Here is a 20,242-nt window from a genome sequence, read left to right as displayed (position 1 = left end):
TCGTTGTAGTAGATCTATTGCCAGAATATTACCGGATCTATTTTTCCTCTTGTGGTGTTGGTTTTCCGTTCTTGTTTGTTTGGCGAGTTTTTCGTATGCCATTGCCCTTGTCCAATGCTCTATATAGGGAAGACTAAAAGGGAGATCAAGACTCGTATTATAGAGCATAGAAGCTGTATTAGCAGACATGTTACCGGCGCTCCTTTAGTTGAATACAGGCATGATAAGAATCATAATATCAATTATTTAAAATTTATAGTTTTCAAAGACTTGAGGGCATCATGGAGAGGATTATTATTATATTTTTATGGATTGTTTTTTATTCATCATTTATTTATTTTAATAGTTTCTTACTTATTTTGTGTGCCACTTTCACTTTTAATGGTATATAACATTGATGTTTATTTTCTTTGATTGGACAATTGCACTATTGGTGCAACACCGTCATTCTTTTTTGTTTGAGCTTACGTAGATAATTTACATACTCAACGAGCTCATACATATGCATCACTATCTAGTTTAAATAACTGCCATTTCTTGGCATTCTGTTTCCTTTCACAAAGTGAAAATCAATGAAAAACAATGAAGAAACAAATATTTTAAAAAGATAACAATGAAAACCACAAACCGATTCTGAAGAAGACAAGAAACTTACCAGAGAGAGCAAACCGATCAGCAAAGTTTCTTGTCTTCTTCAGAATCGGTTTGTGGTTTTCATTGTTATCTTTTTAAAATATTTGTTTCTTCATTGTTTTTCATTGATTTTAGTTTGACTCAGAGTATGGTTCCATTTTTCAAGCCTCTGCTGGTTGCACTCTGTCTTTGGTGCAATGGGTGTGTTGTAGTTTTTTTATGTATAGCTAGCTATTTGGTACGTTCATATATTTTTTTTTCTCCAAGGAAGGTATTTCATTGAAACTATACAATTATTTCTTCAGTTATTAGTTTTACAATGATTTTTTTTGGTACAGTGAGAGCAGTACAGCTCTCTCGTCCTCTTTACATCTTGATGGTATAGTGAGCTAGCGTCATTGGGTGATTGTTTAAGTTTCTCTTATGTTATGCTCGATCTTATGTAACACTAATTGTCTATTTCAGTCTGTTATCCACCAAGAACGATACATTGTAAGCCACATTGAGCCTGCAAAAAGGTGGGAAAACGTGGGATACAAATACAATAAATAAATAAATAAATATATACTCTTTATTCCTCTGTTATGAATGATCTATGTGAATGATCTACATCCTGCATTTTTACGCATTATAGTGCACGGTACATTGTATTAGTTATTTTAGGCATTTTCCTGATTAGACATAAATACATGTTTTACACCTGTGTTTTGTATAATGATGATGATTTATATATGAAATGGTCCATTTCAACTAACATTTTTATAAAATAACAGGAATTTTATCTTTTTATAGTATCATAATATTTTTTTATCCTTTTACAGTGGATTAAATTGTTATATAACCACATGCATAAATAAAGGATTTATCCAAGCCAATCAGCTTCTTTTCAGAGGTGTATTTTCATTGTATTATAATTATAATTAATACATAAAAATAAAAACAAAATTTCTATAAATGTAGTTTTTAAACGGTGTCGGACCATGACGTTTAAAGTATTTTCCTTGTTTAAACTGTATGAATGTTTTTTCACTATAAGATTAGGATAAATACATATGTCGATGTTTTATTAGCCTGACCTATGTCTTTTGTCTATCAGTCATTACATTTATTATTTATATTGTTCGGTGTTTCTCTGTCCACATCATCTTAACATATTAAAATTTTTTCACATTATTTATTGTTATACATTTACAGATGTGCAATATTACCATGAATGTTCATAAATGTTTGCTATATATTTTATAAAGGCAGATATATTATCCGATATATTTAAAAAAAATTTTAAGCTATTTTGTGTTTTTTTTATAGAAAGTTTTTTGTGACCCCTGAGGCAGGTGTTTTGGCGCCGAAACACAGACCGTGTCAGGTCCTTGATATTAATATTTTGAATAAACTGCTCTTTGATATTATCTCCCTATTGGTTTGTACGTTTGTCTGCCTCTACTTTTGCTGTTTTGTTTTGTTTTGATTCTACGTGGAGGCTCCTCCTGTCTTCTTGGATTTACAAGTTGACAAGGACATTAAATCATATATATGATGTATTCAGAATCACAGGTAGTGTTAGATCTAGCTAATATAGAATGATGAGTTCTGGGACTTGTGTGCAGGACTGTCCCCTGATGCGGTCAATGAAACATGGCCCATGTCAGTGTTTGGCCAACAAGTGGCAAGATAAGTACCTGATTAAATAGAGCCTTTAAGCATTTTGACAATAATAACTTTTTGTGTTTGTGACAGAGAGAATAATGGTCTTTGGACCAAGAAATCACAGACATATACAAATAAATTTACATTTTGATGATGAAATTTTATGGGAACAAGACATAAGTGGCACACATTTTCTAAGTAAAATGAATGAATGAATAAATAAATAACTGTGGCTGTTTTATTTATTTTAAGAACCGATGATGAGATGAGGCGAGCCATAGGCAGTTCACCTATGTGAAAAGAGTTGCCGATGGTTCTCACTGTGGTTTGATAGTTAATGGATTATAATAATTTCTATTTAAATGTTATTTAAATTTTGTTAGAGGGCTGGGATACTTTTGAATTCTGTGATATATACACCCGCGATAGAACACTGTCAACATTCAAAATAAATTGATTAAGTAGCTGTAGGTAGGTAAACTAACCTCCTGCCACTCCTTTCCAGATGTGTACCCCTCTACCACCCCTGGCGCTGACATACGGTTTGTATGAAATAATAAAAGCAAGTACTGTGTTAATGAGGGAGAAAAACATATTCAAAAGAGGCACTTGGGGCATGTTTTCTAAGACATGTAAATTCCAGATACTTACAAAGCCCAAGATCCTTGCTACCAATGTGGTTTCATTTCTGAACCTGGATTGCTAATTTTTTAAAAATTTTCATACCCTTCTGAATCATTTATTGGTTATTAAAATTTTCTATATCGCCTAGCTGTATGTGATCATGGTGGTTTACAAAATCTAACAATAAATACAATAGAAAGAAACGCCATAATAAAATAGAATAGACCTATAGCAGGCACACAGATTTTCTGGTAAAACAAAAGTGTACACATCTCTATCATAAAACATCCTATAGTTTTCACACAGCCAAACACTTGAACAAAAAAGTATGTTTTTAACAGTTTTCAAAAATGTATTCAAATATTTCATTGCATAAATTTCGTCTATTAGATGATTCCAAAGAGTAGGTCCAACCAGAAAAAGGTGCTCTCATGGGTAGAGGCCCAATGAGTTTGTTAAGGTGAAGGAATAAACAATCTATGATGACATAATGATCTCAAGGCCCTCATCAGAGTATAGGGAATAGCTAGAGATCCCAAATAAGGAGGTATATTTTCATAAAATGCCTTATGTACAGTTTAAATTTAATACAATAGAGAATGGGAACCCAGTGGAATTCAAATACAAAGGTGTTAAATGATCATATTTGTGAGCTTTGCCCAACAAGTGAATTGCAGCATTCTGTAATGTTTGCAAATGTTAAGAATTGAGGCAGGTAAGCCACCATAGACTACTCTTCTGTAATTCAAGTGTGATAATTCTGCATGAATCAAGGTAATGTAAGCTTGCCTTATCTAGCACGTGTCTAACACAACGCAATTGTTCTACAATACAAAAAGCCCTTTTTACCACAGCAGAGACTTGATTCTCAAATCAGAGGCAATAATCAATTAGGACAGTATTTGTGCAGCAGAATTGAAGTCAATGTACTTTTATCCCCCTCCTTGCCCAAAGAAACAAAAGGGGATCAAACTATAATCACAAATGACCTGCCCCTTCTCACCATGAGATATTAATTAAAATACCCTAAAAGACATGCAAATACATTCTACAGCTTACATAGGTGGAAAGATGACCTTCTTTCCCATGTGATCGTCTTTGGATGTTGGTGGGACTCTTTTTGAGGCAACAGGGTTTCTTTCATTATGGAATTTGGGTCTTATGGCTGGCAACTTCACCTGTTTTAAAAACAAAAATATCTAAATATTAACAAATCATATTTGGGAAATCTGATGCAGAATAATAATATATAAATGGTGGCCGAGAAGTAACATGGAGCGCTTAAAAGACTCATTATGACAATTCTAGCACAGGGCTTTCAAAGCAGCACACAATAGAAAAGATCTAAAGCTAACTTTGGGCCTTGTTTACTAAGGTGCGTTAGTGTTTTTAGCGTGCCTACACTTAGCACGAGCGCTAACTATGTAGGCACCTACAGGGATATTGTAGGCACGTACATGGTTAATGCGCATTAAAAACGTTAACTTGCCTATAACACTGCTTAGTAAACAGGGTCCTTTGTTTTGTTATTTGCATTTCTATTTGGACCAAATAAGTTAAAACATTCCAACTGTACAAAATGCGATAGTACTAAAGAAGATACTTCATTCTCAATTATATAATAACTGGACCCCACAGATTTTACCTCCATTCAACCCCCCACCCCTGGGAGCCAAGGAGCCACCACTACAAAATGGAACAGTGAGCTTGCACACTAGCACACTGAACCATCTTTGGCCATGATTTAAAGGGTTCCCACGGTTTGCAAAAGAGACTAATCTTCTGGTACTATCCTGCTCATCATGTAAATAATTGTTTGCATATTCCTTGCCTGGCTGGCAACTTAAGAAGTTTCCAACAAGCTGCAAATTGCACATCTGGCTCCCACTAACTTCCTCAAGGAAGGATCATATTCCCCTACTGGTAATTTTAACAAACATCATCTAGTGTCCTGTACAAAATCCAGACTCATAGACGCAATTAAAGGGGAATGAAATGGGTCCAGGCCCTGGTCTAATACAGGCTTGGCAACCTCCACCCAATGCAGGGTGAATTTTGACCTGAATTCGCACATTAACTGAACTGAACTACTTAACTGATTAGATTTGCACAAACTGTGTCCTACACTTTTTGTATAGATACCAGTTCCAGCCTGGGATCAGGGAACTTTCCTGAATTTTAAGAACTGCATCTTCAGTGACATAAGTACATAAGTGTTGCCATACTGGGATAGACCGAAGGTCCATCAAGCCCAGCATCCTGTTTCTAACAGTGACCAATCCAAGTTATAAGCACCTGGCAAGATCTCAAAACAGTACATTTTATGCTGCTTAAGATCATAAGAACATAAGAGTAACCATACTAGATCAGACCAACGGTCCAACTAGCCCAGCATCCTGTTTTCCAAACAGTGGCCAAGCCAGGTCACAAGTACCTGGCAGAAACCCAAATTGTGGCAACACTCCATAGTACAAATCCCAGGGCAAGCAGTTGCTTCCCATGTCTGTCTCAATAGCAGACTATGGACTTTTCCTCCAGGAATCTGTCTAAACCTTTTTTAAACCCAGATACACTAACTACTGTTACCAAATCCTCCGGCAAAGAGTTCCTGAGCTTAACTATTCATTGAGTGAAAAGATATTTCCTCCTATTTGTTTTAAAAGTACTTCCATGTAAAGTCCTCAAGTGTCGTCTAGTCTCTGTATTTTTGGAACGAGTAAAAAAAATCAATTTACTTCTACACTCATGGTTTTGTAGACCTCCTCATCCAAGCTAAAGAACTGTAACCTCTTTAGCTTTTCCTCATTTGAGAGGAGTTCCATCCCCTTTATAATTTTGGTCACTCTTTGAACCTTTTCTAGAAATAAGCAGTGGATTTCCCCCAAGTCCATCTTAATAATGGCTTATGGACTTTTCTATTTGGAAGCTTCCCCCATGCCTATCTCAATAACAGACTATGAACTTCCTCCAGGAGCTTGTCCAAACCTATTTTTAAACCCAACCCTCACGACGGACCACGTGACGCTATGAGCTGAGCAGGATGTGACTTGCACTAGCTCCGAGACCCGCTCCCCCAAAACCACTTAATTTGCAACAGAAGCGGCTATTAACGTCGCCAGCCAAGAACATAAAGTGCGCATGGACAAATATATTAAGAAATCGCAGGGTGGTATGGCGCAGTGCACCGCGGAGAAAACTAAAGCGGGAACCCTGGAAGGAAACATGGCGGAAGGCCCGGGAACCGCGGCGGCGCCAATTAGCTTTACGGAGCAGCAACTGGTCCAACTGACCTCTGCAACTGAGAAAGCTTGGGCCCCAAAGTGGTCGGCGTTACATGAAAAGTTAGATCACTATCAGACTGCGCTAGATGGCTTGGGGATCAGGATGGGAGATCTGGAAACTAGAATGGCGGCGCTCGAAGATGATTCACGTGGCTATGGGCCGGACATCCACAGTTTACAGCAGCAGTTGAAAGAACAAAGCACAAAGTTGGAGGATTTGGAGAGCTGTTCGCGGTGAAATAACGTCCGCATAGTTAGGCTCCCAGAGCAGTTACCAGAGCGCAACTTGGAATCCTGGCTGGAAAACTGGCTGGGAAAGGAGTTGGCCCTCACGGACTTGTGCGGCTCGTTGGTCGTGGAACGAGCACACTGCGTAGGACACAGGATGGAAGCTAATAACAGGCCGAGAGTGGTAGTGGCGAAAATTCTCAACTATAAACACAAAATTGAAATTTTGCAAGGATTTAAACTTAGGAGAGACTCACTAAAATATGGTGGATGCAACATCCTGATTTTTCAAGATTACACGATGATGGTTCAGGAGCAGCGCAAGAAGTTTCATCCGCTGTGCTCGCAATTGATAGAGAAAAAGATAAGTTTGCGCTACAATATCCTGCAAAACTACGTTTGTACATTCAAGATAGATGGCAAACTTTTGATAAAGTGGAAGAAGCACGTGCAGCGCTGGTGGACCACCAGATATTGGACAGTACTTAGGAAGAACTGTGAGGGTAACTGTGTAAGAATACATTACTGTTTGTGGGTAAGGTTGGTGTATGGAAAATGCGGGGAAGAAGTAAGATGAACAATGTATGGGGGAGGGGGTCTCATAGCAAGGAAATGTGGTTTTTACATTTTCGTGGGCACAGTGGCCTGGGGAAATGTTCTGGGGTAGCATTACAGGACGGGGCAAGACACACATTCTCCCAGTGTTGCTTGGTCAGAAAAAAAGATTTACATGGCACAATATTACATCAAGGGTGGGACACAACAAAGGTTAAAGGCACATTTGATAGCATACACAAGTCAAGCAAGGCGCCGCACGTTAGGGTATTTTATGCAGTCTAGTCCATGCCCTAGCGTATAATCACATGGAATGTGGGAGGGATCTCCACCCCGATCAAGCGTGCAAAAATACTATCGGCTCTGCGCAGGCATGGCGTGGACATAGCATGTCTTCAAGAAACCCGCCTGTCGGCGGCAGAGCATGAAAAACTAAGAAGATCTTGGGTTGGAGAGGTTTTTGCTAGTTCTCCCCAGGGTCAGAAAGGTGGTGTAGCAATCTTATTTAAAAAAGGCTTTTCCTATAGGGCCTCGTTGATAGCCAAGGACCTGGGGGGAGGGGGGGCGATACTTGATGTTAAAGTTGTGGCTGCAAGGGTTAGAAATGAACCTGCTGGTAATTTACAGGCCTAATAAACAAGAACCAGAGTTTTACCAAACAATAATGCAGTTATGTCATCAAAATGGAAACCGCCCATTATTGGTAGTGGGAGATCTAAATTTAGTAATGGATCAAGAGCAGGATTGAACAAATCCCACTTCACAACATTATCAAGGATATAGAGGGGAGACACTGCCATGTTTAGTGCGGGCTCTGGACCTAGTGGACACATGGCGGGCCTTACACCCGACAGAGGCAGATTTCACACACAGATCTTGGGCACATGGGACGCAGGCCAGACTGGACGTGTTAATAACACGTGGAGTGTTTTATAGAGTGCGGAGGGTAACCATAGGACCGGAAGAAATATCAGATCACACTCCGGTATGGTTAGATATGGAAACTAATATTGGGGGAACGGGAGGGAAAAGATGGAGATTTCCAGCTTACCTCGCTGTAGATCCACACTTCCAAAAATACATTAACGAGAAGTGGGACAAGTACGCAACAGATAATGCGCAGCATGTGGACCAAGCGTCCCTATTTTGGTCGGCCTCTAAGGTCGTCCTGCGAGGGGCCATTATTGCGTATGTCACTCTTAGGAAAAAGAAAGCGGCGGCTAGTGTGTTATTGTTAGAAGCGCAATTGAGAAGCGCGAGAAGGGCGTACGCACGAAATCCAACAACATCGATGTTAGAAAGTTTGAAGGCTACACAGGTGTCTCTTAATACTTTACTGCATGAAAGAGAAACATACTTCCAATTGTATAACAAGTATAAGTTGGAACGATATGGTAATCGGCCGGGTCGCATGCTAGCACGGGTAATAAAGACCTGGGGTGGCCCAAGAACGATAAGACGCAATTAAAGACCAACAGGGAAAGATAACAAATAACCCAACTCTGATTGCTAAAATTCTGGCCACGCACTTCTCCACCTTGTACAAAAAGGAACAGTTAGAAAGCCCACAAAGGGTAAGGCGGTATTTGGCACAAACTGCGCTTCCTAGGTTGACGGCAGAGGAGCAACAAGCTTTAAATGCCCCACTGACTGTGAAAGAGTTGCAGGCAGTGGTAAAAAAATTGAAGTCATATTCGGCGCCTGGGCCAGATACCACCGAAGGCCGGGGGGGCATTGATTGAATACTTTGAAGAGGTGATAGACGGTGGTGTGTTACCCCCGTATGTCAACACGTCCAGGATAACTCTCATACCAAAGCCAGGTAAATCAAAAGAGCTAGCGGAGTGGTACAGACCCATATCGTTATTGAATGTAGACACTAAAATGATAGCAAAACTTCTGGCGGAGCGCCTGGCCGCCGTCCTCCCCAGGTTGATAGGACCGGACCAGTGCATTGGGAAATCCAATATAAAATTGCGATGAGGATGTATGTCGCGCCCAGAAGGGCGTTTCACATGGGTATGTCCCCATGGGGATCCTGTCCAAAATGTGGGTCAGATGGAGCGACGCTGGGACATATGCTGTGGTCCTGCAAAGGAATACAACAATTTTGGAGGGTCATAGTGGCCCAGGTGTCAAAGCTATGGAAGGTGAAATGGCAGCTGGATGCTAGACTGTTTGATCACTACAGAGTGCCGCTGCACAGCGTGAAAGGATTGAAGGCTTTTTTTAGGAAAAACTGTTATAACAGCAAAGCAATGCATAATGGCGGAATGGATTACAAATAAATATCCTACTTTACAAGAATGGAGATTGCGTATGATCACATTGATGTGGATGGAGAGGATGGGAGTCCGGGATATTTCTTCAAGGACTGGAGAGAACTGGCAGCAGTGTTGGTGTTTATTCCTGAGCACATTGACCCCGGCTGTGAGGAGTCGGCTGTTGAACAGATAGCTACCAAGAGACTGAGCCACACAAGTTTCAGAAAAGTTTGGTTTAGAATAAAAGGGAGAGAGGGGGGAGGGGAGGAAGGTTGGGTAAGGGGGTTTTGGTAAGGGGGGGGGGGGAATGGAAAAAAAGGGGATGGAACTCTGATAGAAGAGATGTTTTGATGGTTACATTTGCGAAAGGTTTAGGTTGTAGCAAACGGTTTAAATATCTATATTGTCAACTGTCTATTCCCACAATAAAGCGAATGCTACATACCTGTAGAAGGTATTCTCCGAGGACAGCAGGCTGATTGTTCTCACTGATGGGTGACGTCCACGGCAGCCCCTCCAATCGGAAACTTTACTAGCAAAGGCCTTTGCTAGTCCTCGCGCGCCCATGCGCACCGCGCATGCACGGCCGTCTTCCCGCCCGAACCGGCTCGTGTTCGTCAGTCCCATATGTAGCAAGACAAAACAAGGGAAGACACAACTCCAAAGGGGAGGCGGGCGGGTTTGTGAGAGCAATCAGCCTGCTGTCCTCAGAGAATACCTTCTACAGGTATGTAGCATTCGCTTTCTCCGAGGACAAGCAGGCTGCTTGTTCTCACTGATGGGGTATCCCTAGCCCCCAGGCTCACTCAAAACAACAAACATGGTCAATTGGGCCTCGCAACGGCGAGGACATAACTGAGATTGACCTAACAATTTATCCAACTAACTGAGAGTGTAGCCTGGAACAGTATAAAAATGGGCCTGGGGGGCGGGAGTTGGATTCTAAACCCCGAACAGATTCTGAAGCACTGACTGCCCGAACCGACTGTCGCGTCGGGTATCCTGCTGCAGGCAGTAATGAGATGTGAATGTGTGGACAGATGACCACGTCGCAGCTTTGCAAATCTCTTCAATAGTGGCTGACTTCAAGTGGGCCACCGACGCTGCCATGGCTCTAACATTATGAGCCGTGACATGACCCTCAAGAACCAGCCCAGCCTGGGCGTAAGTGAAGGAAATGCAATCTGCTAGCCAATTGGAAATGGTGCGTTTCCCCATAGCCACTCCCCTCCTGTTGGGATCAAAAGAAACAAACAATTGGGCGGACTGTCTGTTGGGCTGTGTCCGCTCCAGATAGAAGGCCAATGCTCTTTTGCAGTCCAATGTGTGCAGCTGACGTTCAGCAGGGCAGGAATGAGGACGGGGAAAAAATGTTGGCAAGACAATTGACTGGTTCAGATGGAACTCCGACACAACCTTCGGCAAGAACTTAGGGTGAGTGCGGAGGACTACTCTGTTATGATGAAATTTGGTGTAAGTGGCCTGGGCTACCAGGGCCTGAAGCTCACTGACTCTACGAGCTGAAGTAACTGCCACCAAGAAAATGACCTTCCAGGTCAAGTACTTCAGAATGGCAGGAGTTCAGTGGCTCAAAAGGAGGTTTCATCAGCTGGGTGAGAACGACATTGAGATCCCATGACACTGTAGGAGGTTTGACGGGGGGCTTTGATAAAAGCAAACCTCTCATGAAGCGAACAACTAAAGGCTGTCCTGAGATCGGCTTACCTTCCACACGGTAATGGTATGCACTGATTGCGCTAAGGTGAACCCTTACAGAGTTGGTCTTGAGACCAGACTCAGACAAGTGCAGAAGGTATTCAAGCAGGGTCTGTGTAGGACAAGAGCGAGAATCTAGGGCCTTGCTGTCACACCAGACGGCAAACCTCCTCCATAAAAAGAAGTAACTCCTCTTAGTGGAATCTTTCCTGGAAGCAAGCAAGATACAGGAGACACCCTCTGACAAACCCAAAGAGGCAAAGTCTACGTTCTCAACATCCAGGCCGTGAAAGCCAGAGACTGGAGGTTGGGATGCAGAAGCGCCCCTTCGTCCTGTGTGATGAGGGTCGGAAAACACTCCAATCTCCACGGTTCTTCGGAGGACAACTCCAGAAGAAGAGGGAACCAGATCTGATGCGGCCAAAACGGAGCAATCAGAATCATGGTGCCTCGGTCTTGCTTGAGTTTCAACAAAGTCTTCCCCACCAGAGCTATGGGAGGATAAGCATAAAGTAGACCTTCCCCCCAGTCCAGGAGGAAGACATCCAATGCCAGCCTGCCGTGGGCCTGAAGTCTGGAACAGAATTGAGGGCCCTTGTGGTTGGCCTGAGATGCAAAGAAATCCACCAAGGGGGTGCCCCACACCTGGAAGATCTGCCGCACTACCCTGGAATTGAGCGACCACTCGTGAGGTTGCATGATCCTGCTCAACCTGTCGGCCAGACTGTTTACGCCTGCCAGATATGTGGCTTGGAGCAACATGCCGTAACGGTGAGCCCACAGCCACATGCTGACGGCTTCTTGACACAGGGGGCGAGATCCGGTGCCCCCCTGCTTGTTGATGTAATACATGGCAACCTGGTTGTCTGTCTGAATTTGGAGAATTTGGTGGGACAGCCGATCTCTGAAAGCCTTCAGAGCGTTCCAGACCGCTCGTAACTCCAGGAGATTGATCTGTAGATCGCGTTCCTGGAGGGACCAGCTTCCTTGGGTGTGAAGCCCATCGACATGAGCTCCCCACCCCAGGAGAGACGCATCCGTAGTCAGCACTTTTTGTGGCTGAGGAATTTGGAAAGGACGTCCCAGAGTCAAATTGGACCAAATCGTCCACCAATACAGGGATTTGAGAAAACTCGTGGACAGGTGGATCACGTCTTCTAGATCCCCAGCAGCCTGAAACCGCTGGGAAGCTAGGGTCCATTGAGCAGATCGCATGTGAAGGCGGGCCATGGGAGTCACATGAACTGTGGAGGCCATGTGGCCCAGCAATCTCAACATCTGCCGAGCTGTGATCTGCTGGGACGCTCGCACCCGCGAGACGAGGGACAACAAGTTGTTGGCTCTCGTCTCTGGGAGATAGGCACGAGCCGTCCGAGAATCCAGCAGAGCTCCTATGAATTCGAGTCTCTGTACTGGGAGAAGATGGGACTTTGGATAATTTATCACAAACCCCAGTAGATCCAGGAGGCGAATAGTCATCCGCATGGACTGTAGAGCTCCTGCCTCGGATGTGTTCTTCACCAGCCAATCGTCGAGATAGGGGAACACGTGCACTCCCAGTCTGCGAAGCGCTGCTGCTACCACAGCTAGGCACTTCGTGAACACTCTGGGCGCAGAGGCGAGCCCAAAGGGTAGCACACAGTACTGGAAGTGACGTGTGCCCAGCTGAAATCGCAGATACGGTCTGTGAGCTGGCAGTATCGGGATGTGCGTGTAGGCGTCCTTCAAGTCCAGAGAGCATAGCCAATCGTTTTCCTGAATCATGGGGAGAAGGGTGCCCAGGGAAAGCATCCTGAACTTTTCCTTGACCAGATATTTGTTCAGGGCCCTTAGGTCTAGGATGGGACGCATCCCCCCTGTTTTCTTTTCCACAAGGAAGTACCAGGAATAGAATCCCAGCCCTTCTTGCCCGGATGGCATGGGCTCGACCGCATTGGCGCTGAAAAGGGCGGAGAGTTCCTCTGCAAGTACCTGCTTGTGCTGGAAGCTGTAAGATTGAGCTCCCGGTGGGCAATTTGGAGGTTTGGAGGCCAAATTGAGGGTGTATCCTTGCCGGACTATTTGAAGAACCCAACGGGCGGAGGTTATAAGAGGCCACCTTTGGAGAAAAACTTTCAACCTCCCCCCGACCGGCATATCGCCCGGCACTGACACGTTGATGTCAGCTATGCTCTGCTGGAGCCAGTCAAAAGCTCGCCCCCTGCTTTTGCTGGGGAGCCGTGGGGCCTTGCTGAGGCGCACGCTGCTGACGAGAGCGAGCGCGCTGGGGCTTAGCCTGGTTCGCAGGCTGTCGAGAAAGAGGATTGTACCCACGCTTGCCAGAAGAGTAGGGAACAGTCTTCCTTCCCCCATAAAAACGTCTACCTGTGGAGAAGCTGAAGGCTGCGGGCGGGAGAACTTGTCGAAAGCGGTATCCCACTGGTGGAGCTGCTCTACCACTTGTTCGACTTTCTCTCCAAAAATATTGTCCGCTCGGCAAGGGGAGTCCGCAATCCGCTGCTGGATCCTATTCTCCAGGTCGGAGGCACGCAGCCATGAGAGTCTGCGCATCACCACACCTTGAGCAGCGGCCCTGGACGCAACATCAAAGGTGTCATACACCCCTCTGGCCAGGAATTTTCTGCACGCCTTCAGCTGCCTGACCACCTCCTGAAAAGGCCTGGCTTGCTCAGGAGGGAGCTTGTCCACCAAGCCCGCCAACTGCCGCACATTGTTCCGCATGTGTATGCTCGTGTAGAGCTGGTACGACTGGATTTTGGCCACGAGCATAGAAGAATGGTAGGCCTTCCTCCCAAAGGAGTCTAAGGTTCTAGAGTCCTTGCCCTGGGGCGCCGAAGCATGCTCCCTAGAACTCTTAGCCTTCTTTAGGGCCAGATCCACAACTCCAGAGTCATGAGGCAACTGAGTGCGCATCAGCTCTGGGTCCCCATGGATCCGGTACTGGGACTGAATCTTCTTGGGAATATGGGGATTACTTAATGGCTTGGTCCAGTTCGCCAGCAATGTCTTTTTGAGGACATGATGCATGGGTACTGTGGACGCTTCCTTAGGTGGAGAAGGATAGTCCAGGAGCTCAAACATTTCAGCCCTGGGCTCGTCCTCCACAACCACCGGGAAGGGGATGGCCGTAGACATCTCCCGGACAAAGGCTGCAAAAGACAGACTCTCGTGAGGAGAAAGCTGCCTTTCAGGGGAGGGAGTGGGATCAGAAGGAAGGCAATCAGACTCCTCGTCAGAGAAATATCTGATGTCCTCCTCCTCCTCCCACGAGGCCTCACCATCGGTATCAGACACAAGTTCACGGACCTGTGTCTGAAGCCGTGCCCGGCTCGACTCCGTGGAACCACGTCCACGGTGTGGGCGTCAAGAGGTAGACTCCCTCGCCCGCACCGACGTCGTCAGGGAGCCTTCCTGGGAGGCGACCGCAGTCGGTACTGCACGCGGCACCGGTGTCGGAGACCTCACCCTGGGCAAGGGGCCAGCCAGCGCCTCACTCGACGGTACCGGTGGCGCAAGCACCCCCGGTACCGAAGGGGAAGGGCGCAACAGCTCTCCCAGAATCTCTGGGAGAACGGCCCTGAGAGTCTCGTGCAGAGCGGCTGTGGAGAAAGACGTGGAAGCCGATGCAGGTGTCGATGTCAGAGTCTGTTCCGGGCGTGGAGGCTGTTCCGGGCTGTCCATAGTGGAGCGCATCGACACCTCTTGAACAGAGGGTGAGCGGTCCTCTTGGTGCCGATGCCTACTGGGTGCCGACTCCCTCGGCGACCCAGAGCTCTCGGTGCCGATACGGGAAGGGGACCGGTGTCGATGTTTCTTCGACTTTTTGGGACGAAGCATGTCACCGGAGCTTCCCGGCACCGACGAGGAGGACGCAGAATCCAGCCGTTGCTTCCTCGGGGCCGAGGCCGAAGAAGGTCGGTCTCGGGGGGGCTGTACCGCAGGAGCCCTCAGGGTAGGGGGAGACCCACCCGAAGGCTCACTGCCACCAGCAGGGGAATGGACAGCCCTCACCTGCACTCCAGACGAAGCACCACCCTCCGACGACATCAGCAGAAGTGGAGGTCCCGGTACCACCGACGCCGACGCAGCCTTCTGATGTCTCAGCCCCGATGCAGAGGGTCGATGCCTCGATGCACTCGATGCAACCGCGGCCGAGGACGGAGGTCTGGACGCTGTCGACATCGATGCACTCGATACCCCCGGTGCCGATGCAGAGCCCGAGAACAAAACGTTCCACTGGGCCAATCTCGCTACCTGAGTCTGCTTTTGTAAAAGGGCGCACAGACTACAGGCCTGCGGGCGGTGCCCAGCCCCCAGACACTGAAGACACGACGCGTGCCTGTCAGTGAGCGAGATTACCCGGGCGCACTGGGTGCACTTCTTGAAGCCGCTGGGAGACTTCGATGACATGGGCGGAAAAATCACGCTAGTGAAATCAAAACTCGTTATTGCGGTAGGCACCAAAAAGAGGGGGGGGGGAGAAAAAATTCGACCCGAGGCCTCAAAAGGGCCTACCCCGAAGACGAAAAGAAACTTAACGGGGCAAAAACTGAAAATAGAGGGAAGGGAAAAAGACCGAAAAGGTCCTCTTCCGAAATCCTTTTTTTTTTTTTTTTGTAGCGAAATGCCAAAAGAGACGCGCGAGGTGAACTTAAGGGGCGCGAACGGCGTAACACGACCGTACCGAGCGCGGACAAAAGAAGACTGGCCGGCACGAGCCGGTTTCGGGCGGGAAGACGGCCGCGCATGCGCGGTGCGCATCAGCGCGCGAGGGCTAGCAAAGGCTTTTGCTAGTGAAGATTACGATTGGAGGGGCTGCCGTGGAGATCACCCATCAGTGAGAACAAGCAGCCTGCTTGTCCTCGGAGAAAGGAAAAGATGCTCAGAGAGGCCTCTTTTTTGGAAGACTTGTGTGCAGATTCCAGGGGAACGAGGGGTCTTATTACTAGCCTATATACTTATCAACACATGCAGATGCGGCTTCCCGTTGAGCATTGTTCGCTGTGGCTGCAGGAGCTGGATGTAGCACTGGATGATGATGATTGGTCCCTTATGGAGTCAGCCTTATCGAGAATATCTCTGTTCCTTTTAAAGAAAATGCTGTAAAAGTTCTTTATAGGTGGTACTTAACTCCAGTGCGCCTTCATCACATGTTTCCAACGGTATCCCCTCTATGCTGGAGGAACTGTGGGCAAAAGGGTACTATGGGCTACATTTGGTGGTCCTATGTTAAGGTCCAGGCTTTCTGGAAAGCTATACAATACAGAATTCAGAAGTGGCTTTCTAAGCCCATTAAGTGGTCCCCTGAATTTTTTCTTTTTCCAAAAAAACCATCTGGACTCGCATCTCAGTTGGTTAGGCATGCCATGTCGGCAGCTAGGGTTATTCTGGCTGCTCACTGGAAGTCTCAAGTCCCTTCTGTGATTACATGGTTAAACAAGTTGTGGTACATTTGTGAAATGGAGAGGCTTTGGGCCATAAGTCATAAAACTCTATCTAAATGGGAAGCTATTTGGGAACTCTTTTTGTCTCATTGTACATGCTGATAGGCTGGTGGGCGGAGGGGGGAGGAGAGGGGGTGGAGGGGGAGGGAGTGGTGGTGGTGGGGGGTTTGTTTATGTTATGGGTTGGGGGGTGGCGTATGGATAAAACGGGTTATAAAATCTAGAAGTAGTTTGTCAGCTAATTCACTATTTTTAAGAGTTTTTTTTACTCTGATTTTCTGTTTTTGATGATTGTGTTTCAGTTGCTAGGAGGCTTGGCCTGTGTATTGTATTAGCTGTTAAAGGATATGATTTCTGTTCTTATGTATACTGTCTCAAAATTCAATAAAGACTTCTATAAATTTAAAAAAAAAAAAGGTTTGGATAGCTTCCTTAAAAAAAATGTCCATAAGCCATTATTAAAATGACTTGGGTAAAATCCACTGCTTATTTCTAGGATAAGCAGCACAAACTGTATTGTACTGTTTTGGGATCTTGCCAGGTACTTGTGATCTGGATTGGCCGCTGTTACAAAGAGGATGCTGGGCTTGATGAACCTTCACAGTCTGTCCCAGTATGGCAATATGTACTTCAAAGCTTGTAGGACGTAAATAAGAGTTTTAAAAAAATAAACAGATAGATAAGATAACATGGTGCGTAAATGTTAGCGTCTACTTTATAGAATTACTCCCATGTTGACTTATATAGCAAGATAGCTACTTGGATTAGCACTGCAAATTTAAAGAAAAAAAAAAAAAGTTATGCAGTCAGTATCAGCTGCCAAATGCCTATGTCCTTTGAATACTGAACATTACCTTTCTTTCCTCTTTGTTGTCCTTCTCATTCTCATCAGCTTCCCTCTGCCACACCGTCTTAACATCATAGTCAAAGGGTCCCCTCCTGCTTTCATATTTATTATTCTGGTGTTCATGCTTAAAATCCTCATGGATCATGTAGCTCGGCAATGTTGGTCTGTGGAAAGAAATTTAGCATTATGATGACTAATACATTTGGGCACAGTGATCATCACAAAGGTTTTACCTGCACAATCATTTCGCTCCTAAAGTCTACTACTTTGAACGCTAAGAAGTATTTTTTCCTTTGTTTTAAAAACCATTAAGCCAGGCATTCTCAACCTAAGTCTGGTCTTCAGGATATCCACAATGAATATGAATGACCATCTGCATACAGTGGAGGCCATAACTGATAATGGAAAAGGGAAATGGGACTTGATATACCGCCTTTCTGAGGTTTTTGCAACTACATTCAAAGCGGCTTACATATGTTCAGGTACTTATTTTGTACCATGGGCAATGGAGGGTTAAGTGACTTGCCCAGAGTCCATTTTGGGTTGGTTTTGACGCTGAAACCGAAATTCAGTCAGCCTCTATTCTGAAGACTAGGTTGAACAGCACTGCTTTAAACATAAGTCTATACCTCCTGAAATATCACAATAATCTCTTTCATGCATATTCATTCTGGATATTGTGAAAACGTGACTGGCTGAGTAGGTCCTGCAGTAGAGGCTGACCAAAACTGCTTTTTTCAGTTTTGGCTGAAAACACAACTGCCACCAAAACTGAGTACAAAGCTTTCATCACCTAGTCGAAACCGAAACCTCGTTGTGTGAATGTGAACCAGTGACGGCTGCTGGGGATTTTTAGTTTGTAGTCTGCATCCCTCTGCTAAACCCAGAGTATTCAAACCAGGATATAAATTAAATAATGAAAGATTATATTTTACCTTCAAGCAAAATGGCCTCCACACAGATGGGCCATAGTAAAAATACATGCATTTTATACAATTAAAAACAAAAAACTTTTGCTACAAAATTGTAGCAGCAATTACGTCTGTATTTGGGATGATAAATTCTATAGGAATTAGCCTCTCTGTGGAGTTCTGATGTCAGCTGCCACTCTGAGTGTAGTGCAGAGTCAGCCACTTTAAAAGCACCATGGATTTTACTATGTTGCATGGTTATTTTCAGCCAAAACCAAAAACATGGCTGAAAATTAAAATAATCTTTTGGCAGAAACTGAAACTGGGCAGAAAAAGGATTTTGGGTTGGTTTTGGCGCTGAAACCGAAAGTCAGCCTCTATTCTGAAGACTAGGTTGAACAGCACTGCTTTAAACATTAGTCTATACCTCCTGAAATACGCAATCCAACAAGGCTTAGCTGGTTGACCTCTGTAAACCTGATGCAACATTTTCACAATCAAGTGATCAAAACACATGAAGTCCATACAAACCAATAGATACGCACCAAAACACTATCCTGAAGTCTCTTCTCCCGTATCCTCACCACCCTTAAAACCCTACCTACAAATAAGAATGTTAGACCTTTATGATCCCTCGATATTGTTTGTCCCCCTCTCAACTCACCACTGTTATCTTCTGATGTTCTATTCCCAAATAATAGCCTGTATTTACTCTGTCGTCTATAACTCATCATAATGTAATCCATAATCGTACTGTAATCAATTGTACTTCCATCATTCTCAAAGTATTGTAAGCCACACTGAGCCCGCAAATAGGTGGGAAAATGTGGGATACAAATACAAATAAATAAATAAATAAATAAATAAATAAGACAAAAGCACTCAGACACCAGTCAAACCTAAGCAACTTGGAACAGCCATCAAGAGCAGATTTAAGAAAACTGTCATTTAGATATGATGGCATAAATAAAATAGCTAATTGTTGCTCAGTTTATGCAGGGATTATATTCATTCAGTTGTAAAGAGAAGGATTTCTATAGCCACAGTATGATTTTGCCACATATGAATTACAGAGACATCTTCCCCTCGGTCATAGTGAGAATAGGGTACTTATCTAGAGAGGAACACCAGCATTTTACCCATTTCTTAAACCAAACCTCCCTACCCACCCCCCCCCCCCCCCACCCCCGGTTGCCTTGTTTCTAAATGTGCTTCTCTATAACTGAACAATCTGTGTTTGTTGGTTTGCTGCTGAGAGATCCAGCATTATAGATTTGTTTTGAGAATTCTGATTTATTGCACCTTTCGCCAATTAGATTAAGTTGTTCTGACCTTTAATGAACTTACATAAGTACATAAGTATTGCCATACTGGGAAAGACCAAAGGTCCATCAAGCCCAGCATCCTGTTTTCAACAGTAGCCAGTCCAGGTCACAAATACCTAGCAAGATCCCAAAAAAGTACAAAACATTTTATATTGCTTATCCCAGATATAGTGGATTTTCCCCAAAGTCCATTTAAATAACGGTCTATGGACTTTTTCTTTAGGAATCCGTCCAAACCTTTTTTAAACTCTGCTAAGCTATCCGCCTTTACCACATTCTCTGGCAACGAATTCCAGAGTTTAATTACACGTTGAGTGAAGAAACATTTTCTCCAATTCGTTTTAAATTTACTACATTGTAGCTTCATCACATGCCCCCTAGTCCTAGTATTTTCTGAAAGCGTAAACAGAGGCTTCACACCTACCCGTTCAACTCCACTCATTATTTTATATACCTCTATCATACCTCCCCTCAGCCGCCTTTTCTCCAAGCTGAAGAGCCCTAGCCGCTTTAGCCTTTCCTCATAGGGAAGTCGTCCCATCCCCTTTATCATTTTTGTCTCCCTTCTCTGCACCTTTTCTAATTCTATTCTCCCATCCATTCTCTAATCATTCTGTTCTCCCACCCAACCTAATGGTTATTTTATTAAGCACATAAGCTCCTCTCAATTAAAATTTCCTCTCCTAATTTAAAATATACACACCCATGCATACTTGCAATTCCTTTCTTCTGTATGCCAACTGCCTTTTCCAACAAGAACATAAGCA

The 20,242-nt window shown here is 44.6% G+C and overlaps 1 protein-coding gene across 2 annotated transcripts in view; it reads right to left on the bottom strand.

The window, feature by feature from the left end:
• The window catches only part of C1H7orf57 (chromosome 1 C7orf57 homolog), a 498,985-nt gene that overhangs the window by 188,619 nt on the left and 290,124 nt on the right, over window positions 1-20,242 (bottom strand). For both annotated transcript variants that reach the window (XM_030209461.1, XM_030209468.1), the window contains exons 5-6: window positions 17,247-17,403; window positions 3,964-4,082 (exon numbers count right to left, since the gene is read on the bottom strand). In XM_030209461.1, coding sequence (XP_030065321.1) covers window positions 3,964-4,082; window positions 17,247-17,403 — 276 coding nt within the window. The remainder of the gene's footprint in view (window positions 1-3,963; window positions 4,083-17,246; window positions 17,404-20,242) is intronic.

Source organism: Microcaecilia unicolor, chromosome 1 (genome assembly GCF_901765095.1).
Source record: "Microcaecilia unicolor chromosome 1, aMicUni1.1, whole genome shotgun sequence".
In the NCBI taxonomy this organism is placed as follows: domain Eukaryota; kingdom Metazoa; phylum Chordata; class Amphibia; order Gymnophiona; family Siphonopidae; genus Microcaecilia; species Microcaecilia unicolor.
The sequence above is the reverse complement of the archived record's forward strand: the minus strand, read 5'-3'. Positions and strand labels throughout refer to the sequence as shown.